Genomic DNA, 9271 nt, shown 5'->3' with positions numbered 1-9271 from the left:
GATGTAAGAGTGAGATTTTCTTTTTCAGATTTTTTTGGCATTTTTTAGAAATAAGTTGAGTTTTACAAAGTGGGTTCATATGTCCGTGAGTTCATCCGTGCACTTCTCCTCTTCAAAATCAAAACAATAACGGCGCCTCCTATGCATTTCAACCTTTTCAGTAGCGGAGGAGAAAAGTACTAGGGACCATGATGTGGACTAAAACGAAGTCACAGTCACCCCCCTCCCCCCCTCCCCTCCTTCCAGAAAACACTAAAAAATCAAACTAAAATTCCACAACCAAAAAACGCATCCCATCCCATCCCATTCCCCTCCACCGACGAGGAGGCGAGGAATTTAGAAAAGGCGGACGGCGCAAAGAAAAATGGAAAGGAAAAGGAGCCGCAAGCCAATCAACCACGCACTTCTTAAACAAACAAACAAACGGAAAGCCAGGCTTAATCACGCACTTAATAAGTAACTAATAGTACTACTACCTGGTCTTGACAATTGATTAATTAACTAGCTAACCCAGCTGAGCTGAGCCGAGCCCGTACGCTAATCTGGAGTATAGTAAAGTTCTGGCTGTGGCTGTGGCTGCGGCTGCGCTGTGTGCGTCGTCTCCATTGTTTAATCTCCGGTGCCGCGTCCCTGTCCGGCCACCGGGTGGTGGTTCGCGTCCGGGTTGGCCGAGCCGCGAAAGCGACCTCCCCTCCTCCTCCTCTTCCTCCCCCCGTCGCCAAGAACCCACCCCGCACCCCCCCTCTCTTCTCCCCCCTGCCGCCCCCACCCCGTGCAGCTCGCCCCCCTCCCCGTCCGCCCGGATCCTCCCTGAGGTGAGCTAATAAGCTGCTTAATTTCTCTGCTGCTTAGAGTAGTTTTGTGTGGCTAATTGGCCGTATGCTTCTCGATTGCGGCGCTGCGCGTGGCGGTGCCAGCTTTTTGGGCGATTCTGGGGGCCGTGGCGTGGCGGCGCAGGGCTCTAGCCCTGATTAAAGCCGTTTGTTTTCCTGGGGCGCCGTGCGGCCGAATGATTGTCTATTTGCTTTCTTTCTTGTTCGTTTGCCACAGCTCCGGTTTGAAAGTTGAAATCCCCCCTCCTCTCGCTGTTTCCGGCTACCGTTGCTCAGTTGGATCCCTGGTTTTGCGGCCGCGCGGCTGGATCCAGCGACCGGCCTCCCGGGGATTGCTTGCCGGAGCACGTCAGGTGGACTCTTGCCTTCGTCGGCGTCAGTATTCTGAGTTGAATTGTCCATTGCGTTGAATTGAAGTTTGAATTTATACTTGTCCCCTTGTTCTTTGTCGGGCATAGAAGTTTGCGCTGCTTTCCCCGGAGAATCCGGACGGGATTCCTGCCTGCCTTGTCCCGCTCGGTTTGGAGGAAACATCAGCTCGGCTCCTCTGTTTCATTTCGTTCATTCGCATGGTTATTACGCTGAGCAGCAGTATCATCGGTGCAGCCTCTGTTCGGCCATTTGTCTCAGCAGCCTTCCGCTTCTGTCGGTGTTCTTGCGCTTCTGCTCTGTAGGTGAGTGGTGGCTTGCTGGAGAGTCCTGCCGGAGATGGGCCTTGTTAGATAGGATCCGTGCTCCTGACCACTTTCTCTCCCACCAATCTAGCTCAATTGTTCTGCACAAGTATTCGGTGGAGTTCACTTTGGCATCCCGTTCCTCTTTATCTCGCGGAATATATCCCTTGGGTGCGTCAGAGATTTTGGTGCCGTTGGTTCCCCTGCTTCGCCCTCTTCTGTTTGCAGCTCATTTGGATCCGCTTTCTTGGCGATCTTCTTCTGGATCCGTTGCTGTACTGATTGATCTTGCGTGTTCTTGCTAAAATTATCTAGTAATTGCTTCCATCTTAATATCTTATGCTTGTAGATTTGTAGTAAATGCTTCTAGTTTGGTGAGAAGTAGTTCTTGCTGAACCAAAGCTGGAACCGTTCCAGGCCCCATGCACCCGTCATCTAGCTGTTGCATTGTCTGGTTCATTCTGAGAAAACAGCATTTATTTGGCTTGCGTTTGGCGCACATCTCATTTACACTGCTTTGCTGCTTTGCTTCGCAATCAGGCCAGCTAGGACATCACACGTGAGCTGGGGATAATGGCGGGTGGTGGCACTCAGCAGAGCCTCAGGAAGTACCTCGGCGCCCTCAAGGACACCACAACTGTGAGCCTGGCCAAAGTGAACAGCGATTACAAGGTCGGGCCACTTTCATGATTCCGTTGGATGTTGAATTGTCTTTGAAGCTTTCCATATTTGAACCTCTGCTTCCGTCGTGCTTCACTCACTGCTGGCTCACCATTTCTCCGGGACAACAGGAGCTGGACATTGCAATTGTGAAGGCCACCAACCATAGCGAGCGTCCATCGAGGGAGAAGTACATAAGAGGTAATGGTTTACCGCATCTCTTAGTTGAACCACCACTACGGCGAACTGAGCGTTTCATCATCTGAAGTTTTGAACCATCTACAATTTTGTAAAAAGTTGAGCATGTGCGCAAATCCAACTGAATATATGCCAGAACAAACTGTTTCAACGAAAAACACTGTTCTGCTTGAAGTTTCATTCGCTTACGGTTACATGCATTTGTCCTGGTATTTGTATTGCGGACGCGCTAATTTTCTCTCTGATTGCGAGTAGATACCTTTTACAACTGCCATCACCCACATGTTTATTGGTTTGCAGAGATTTTCCTCTCCATTTCTGCTGCAAGGCCAAGGGCCGATGTAGCTTACTGCATTCATGCTCTAGCGAGGCGTCTTTCGAAGACACGAAACTGGGCGGTATGGATTTATTTCTTCCATTTATGATGGTCAAATACAATGCCATTGTCTTTGTTTTCTTATGATTGTTGTTCTGTTAGAATGTACTAGTTCTCTTTTTGTATCAAAAACCCTTTTTTACATATTCTATCTCGGTGCAATCTTTGTAAACTTTGTGATGTTCATAAGGACATGGTAACATGTATGGTCTTACTTTTTATAAAACCTGAAATGTGTAAACTTCAAATTTTGTACTGATATGTACTCCCTCCGTCCCATAATATAAGAGCGTTTTTTACACTACACTGGTATTGAAAACGCTCTTGTATTATGGGACGGAGGGAGTACTTGGGATGGGATGGATGGTTTGTCAAGGCATGCTTGTGAGCTGGAGATTTCTATTGTACTTAATTATGCAAAATGATTCTCTGTATACATTCCATATTTAATTTCAAATTCAGGTTCAGATCTGAAATTTTCCTGTTAAACTATCATATCTCCTCCCTCATGGTGCTTAATTCTGAATGACATGTTATATTCTAACTTCTGAGAGCCATAATATATTGTTTGAACTTTAGTAAATCAACTTGTCGATTCTTTATTTATTTTCCTACAAGAAAAAACTTTATTTGAATGGTGGATGGTTTCCTTTTTTTATTTATAATGCTTTTCATGTGTGATGCAATAAAGAACTTATAAACATTCTTTGCTTGGTTATTTATTCCTCAGGTTGCGCTGAAGACATTAATTGTCATACATCGTGCCCTTCGCGAAGTTGATCCCACGTTTCGTGAAGAGCTTATTAATTATGGCAGATCTAGATCACATATGCTAAACATGGCCTACTTTAAGGATGATTCTAGTTCAGGAGGTACTAATTGCTTGTAGTTGTGTTATCACCGGTGCCGAAATGACATTCATACTAGTACTGTCATTTATATACATATCCTGTTTTGAGAACTTTTCATGATTGTTTGCTCTCTACTTGTTGGTTCAGCTTGGGATTATTCTGCATGGGTACGCACTTATGCTTCATATTTGGAAGAGAGACTTGAATGTTTCCGAGTGCTGAAGTATGATGTGGAGTCGGATCCTCCGGTATGTATATCATACTAGTTTCCCTCAACAGCAAAATAACCATAAATACAATGCTAGTCCTACTTATTCCTCTTAACTGCATCTATGAGACTTCCTTTAATTGTTGATATAATTATGTGGAGCATGCTTCATGTGCTTAAAGAATAACTAGATCAAAATTTTCAATGCATAATAGATAGTACGCCGAAGCCAAACTTACACTAGTTAGTTTATCCTATTTGAAATATACGTCAACATAAAATGTTTGTGTTACAATAGTTCAGTTTCACATCTAAGTTTCTATGGAAAATTCTGATATCTGCAGAGGACTCGGGATCTTGATACTGTTGGTGTGCTAGATCACCTGCCACCACTGCAGCAACTTCTTTTCCGGCTTCTTGCTTGCCAGGTAACGGGCTATTTGCCGACCACAAGTTCTTTAGTTTCACCAAATCCTTTCTTCATGTGATGTTCTTGACATGTTACGAATTACTGAATTTTGCAGCCACAAGGGGCATCATCTTATAATGTTATAATCCAGCATGCGCTTTCAATGGTAAGTAGGATATGCTCGCTTCCTCTGTTTCTTATTTTGAGATGTCACACGTGTTTCTTTTTTAGGCATTGTATATGAGTGGTTTGGCATTCAATGACTTTGTTTCATGCATTACTGAAAGGTTGCTCTGGAGAGTGTCAAGATCTACACTGCCATTAGTGATGGGACAATAAATCTTGTTGACAAGGTGAACTTTCTGTGCTGTCACTTAGGATAAGTTTGTGAAACTTCTTAAATCGCTAGCTATTTTTATTATTTTGCCCATCCAGTTTACACCTCATTACCTGTTGCAGTTCTTTGAAATGCAAAGAAATGACGCTGTTAGGGCCCTTGATATATACAAAAGAGCAACTAACCAGGTAAAATTCGTATCCCTTCTCTGTTGCTCATCCGCTATTACATTGTTCATTGGATTTCCTCCCCTGTTTATAGCAACACAACTAAAATTCCTTTTATTGTATGAACATAACTCAAAATCCTTGGACGTATAAAGTGAACTTGGTTATCTGTCAGCACTTAGGAGACAATAGGAAGACAATGGGATAACCCACTAATTATTGTGGACAGACCATTGCTTCAGTGCTTGATTGATGAAAACTGTAAAGAAAAAAAATCTTAGGGCAGCCATGTAAGCCCATTCGAGCTATTGCTGCTCTATATGATATCTCACTTTAATGAGGATTAGTTATATGCATTCTCAAGCAAGTGTTGACCATGGGGATTCAACAACTTCTGTTTAATTTGGTTTTAGATACCTATGTATGGAAATAAAACCCATCATAAAAGCATGTTTTCCCCCTTCAACCTCATCAGCTCCACTGATGCTGATTGATTTTTAAAACTGAAATTCTGAGCCACTGATTTAATCCTTGTGAACTGTGTTGAATAAGAATATGTAATCTAACTGATGTTGTTGGATTTTTCATCCTCTCTTTTTCTTTTTTCTTTCGCAGTCTGAGAGATTGTCAGAATTTTATGAAGTGTGTAAAACAATACACGTAGCACGTGGTGAGAAGTTCTTGAAAATTGAACAGGTTCGTTGCATACTTGATTTGCAAGTCTTTGGTATCTGTTTCCATGTTAGCAAGCAGCTGACAGCGTTCCGTTTATAACTTCTACAGCCTCCGGCATCATTCATGCAAACTATGGAGGAATATGTGAGAGATGCTCCCGCGATGAAAGATAAGGTTCGGAAACTGGTTAAAACCAGAACTTTGTTATAGATAGGGGTGTGTGGATATCAAGTAAGACATCATCATTTAGATATCAGAATCTCCACTATCAGGAGGACAATGAATTTAGCTCAGAACTAGTTTCTAACAAACTAACTAGCATTGGTTGTGTACTTTGTTATCTGGGTTGCTAGCCAGTTCTCTATACTTCGTTTCAGTTAGCTTTCTAGTAATAGTGTCTGTTAGAGCCGAGTAAATATATTAGAGAAGTGCAGCTAAATTAATGTTCTGTATGCTGGTTTCCGAACGAGCCTTAAGCAAAAAAGAAAAGAAAGTTGCATGTTCATCCTAGTAAATGATTAGCATGATCAGGTATGTGTGTAATTGCACATAATTTGGAACTTCTCATGTAATGCAAATTGCTAGGAGTTACTTGGCCCTGCAACTATTTCGATCATTTCCTTTTCATGATTTTCCTATGTGTTTCTTGTTGAGTTTGCTCTGAGCCCATTTGATTTGTTTTCAGGCCATACTGGCTATAGAATACAACAAAGAGCCAGAGGAGGAAGTCAAGCCAACTTCACCGCCTCCGGTTTCAGAGCCCGAAGTGGAACAAGAGCCAGAGCCTGAACCAGAACCAGAGCCAGTAAAAGAGGAAGCACCTGCTGCTGAACCAACAGACTTGCTGGTAACATCCTGTGCTACACTGCTACTCACAGTCACAAAGAGGTCACTACCCATGCATAGATTCTGCTAACACTTCCTTTGCTTGTCAGGGTCTGAATGAAACACACCCTGCTGTGGCCGAGATAGACGAGAGGAACGCTCTAGCGCTGGCAATTGTTCCAATAGGTACACATTTATTTCTCTCCTGTGAACTGAAACAGGTGTTTTTTTCATCGCTTGGAATCTGGTCAATGCACAGCCCTTAATTTATTTTTGATCACTGCAGATGACGTGCCCCAGGCCGCTCCTGCTTTTGAAAATGGAGTCACAGGCTGGGAACTGGCCCTAGTCACTGCACCCAGTTCAAATGAAACTGCCGTCGCTTCAGGCAAAAAATTGGTACGATACATTTTCCTATAGATGCAACAACTATACCCTGTCTTGCTGATCATCCTTTGGTCATACTAAACTTGACACCTTTTGCAGGCTGGTGGACTGGACTTGCTCACCCTTGACAGCCTATACGAAGACGCGAACCGACGAGCGAGCCAGCCCGCGAGCTACAACCCCTGGGAGACCACCGGTGCCGCCCCGGCCCCGATGATGCAACAGCCAGCAGCAATGCAGGACCCGTTCTACGGCTCAAACGGGTATGCGGCGCCCCATGCGGTGCAGATGGCCGCCATGGCCCAGCAGCAGCAGGCTTTCATGCTTCAGCAGCAGATGATGATGGCCAGCCACCACCCTCAGGCACAACAATACCACCAGGCACAGGCGGCCCCAGCGAACCCATTCGGCGCGAACCCGTTTGCGCCCGCCGGCGCCCAACACCCTTATGGCGGCGCTGGCACCGGGATGATGCCCCTCCACGCCGTCCAGGGCAATGCGTACACCGGGCTGATCTAGCCGGTGGTTCACAGATGAAAACTTTCTTCTGCCCATGTTCTTTTTTCTTGGCTGCCATTGTGACGGCGTTGTAGCTCAGGTAGGAAGGGGGGAGTGACACAGCCGTTGATCGGGAGCAAAGGAGTGTAGCTGGTTCGTCGGATTCGGATCGGTCCGTGTAGGCGCTTGTGTATTTTGTATATGGCGTTTTTCGTATGTGCAGGTGAGTCTGGGGGATATATATACGTCGGGGGATTGGATTATTCATGGATGTTTGGTGCGATGATGAACAATAATGTGACGATTCTTTGTAGTGTAATGGAAGAACGCTGATGTTCTTGTGCAACATATGTTTTGCCTCTTGTTGCTCCGCGAACCACTGTTTTCTTTTCTAGATTCAATTACGAACGAATATGTTGATTCATTTGTGGATTTGCTAGCGGTCACTTAGTTGATTCCAATTCGTGAACAATTGGTTTCACTTACAAAATAGTTCTCTTGTTGCAACATTGGATTGATTTTGTTTTCACGGGCATCAACTTGTACCCCTATACTAACAGTTTTCGATGTGCACTACATTACTAGTTTTTTTTTTGTTTCTTTCGAGACTCACAACTGTGATAGATATAGTGCTTAACAAATGATTCTTTTTGCAAGATTGGATTGTCTCATTTTTGTGAGTATTAACCTGTATACTCCTATGCTAACTACAATGCTAGTGCTTTATTTCTGTCTTTGAAACTCATACATCTGCTATTATGTAGTCCTACGGAAACAACCGTTGCGTACATTATATTGAATACATGAACGTAGTAAGAAAGAAGACATATCTTAATATAATAGACTAATATAGTCTTACAAATAAAATCAGTCAAAACAAAATCATAACAAAAAATTTAAAAGGCGCATGTCCTAGTAAAATTCTAATTCACACATCTCTACTAATTGACTCCCATCTCTAGAGAGCATTGGGAGCACCCTAGGGGTGGGAGTACCAGATATTATCCCTTGGGTCGGGGTTGTGGGTGTACGTGGACCAGACGCACGCGTCGCCATTCCACTTCAGCACGCGGCCGTCGGACACGATGCTGTACGGGCCGTGGCCTTTGGCGTCGAAGGCGACGCTCTCCGGGCCGCGCAGCAGTCCGCGTGGCAGCGGCAGGTGGCGCGTCCGCGTAGCGTCGATGCTGGGGACGTTGGCGGCGGCGGCGGTGCTAGGCAAGAAGAGCAGGAGCAGCACGGCTAGCGAGATCGTCGCCGCGGCGAGATCCCTCCTGCCGCTCGCCATTGTTGACTTATTTTGTTCAAACTTGCATGGACACTTTTTTTAAAGATGGTAGAACACATTTATCTCATGCAAAACACTTTATCTACTGAAACGGTTTTTTGAATTTACTTGAACAACTGTTGAACACACATGAACATTTTACTTCACATGCATGAATAAATTTCATAACCGATGCTGTCATACTTCAAAGATATTTATTTGCACAAAACATACCTTGAAATCATTCATAATCATGTAAAATTGAAAAATATTTTAACAAGTGACGTGAACATTTTTAAATACATTAACATATTACTTGCATAGCATAATATATTTTGACGTATTTTGTTACACATAACAATATCTCTCCTATAAATTGTTTTAAAGAAAATTGCGTCAACATTTTATTTGGCATGCATGTATATTTTATTAAACAATCATGCACTCTTTTTTCAAAGATGTTGAAACACATTAATTCCATGCAAAACATTTTTATCGGTTGAAATATATCTTATATCTTAGCTATATCTACTAATAAAGACAATACTGCTTGTGCCCATCCATCAGAAATTTTGCAAATTTTTTTTGAGAATTCGTAGAATCAACCCGCTGTTTGTTTATGAGGAAAATTGTAAAAAAATGGTTTGCTCCCCTTACTGAGCCACGTAGATATTCTGCTAGGCTTGCTCTACCGTAATTTGTTTTATGGGCTATGTATGGGCCTTCCGGATATTTGTCCATGTTTTTTCTTTCCTTTTTTTTGCTTTGACGAAAAAAATTAACACAAAGTTAATCATTTTTGTTTGAAAAAAATTTAACTAGTGTCATGAACACTCACTTAAGCACAGTAAAATGCTTCATGGACTGCGTAGTAGAATAGTAGAGTATATATTAAGTTATTGTCAT

General features: G+C 43.3%; 1 protein-coding gene across 2 annotated transcripts; it reads left to right on the top strand.

The window, feature by feature from the left end:
• The first annotated feature begins 754 nt into the window (after nt 1–754).
• LOC119327832 (putative clathrin assembly protein At5g35200) lies at nt 755–7474 on the top strand. 2 transcript variants are annotated; one of them, XM_037600913.1, is made up of 16 exons: nt 755–815; nt 2048–2179; nt 2299–2368; nt 2666–2763; nt 3472–3613; nt 3740–3840; nt 4145–4228; nt 4325–4375; nt 4497–4562; nt 4669–4734; nt 5329–5409; nt 5497–5562; nt 6074–6235; nt 6324–6399; nt 6500–6612; nt 6700–7474. In XM_037600913.1, exons 2-16 carry the CDS (start codon nt 2081–2083, stop codon nt 7117–7119), a joined length of 1695 nt encoding a protein of 564 aa, XP_037456810.1. In that variant the 5' UTR covers nt 755–815; nt 2048–2080; the 3' UTR covers nt 7120–7474. The 2 variants fall into 2 exon arrangements, with proteins under 2 accessions (XP_037456810.1, XP_037456811.1); XM_037600914.1 differs by lacking the exon at nt 755–815 and adding an exon at nt 994–1186.
• Nucleotides 7475–9271: the final 1797 nt, after the last annotated feature.

Source organism: Triticum dicoccoides, chromosome 7A (genome assembly GCF_002162155.2).
Source record: "Triticum dicoccoides isolate Atlit2015 ecotype Zavitan chromosome 7A, WEW_v2.0, whole genome shotgun sequence".
Classification (NCBI taxonomy): domain Eukaryota; kingdom Viridiplantae; phylum Streptophyta; class Magnoliopsida; order Poales; family Poaceae; genus Triticum; species Triticum dicoccoides.
Note: the sequence above shows the minus strand (reverse complement) of the source record. Positions and strands in the feature narration are given on the sequence as shown.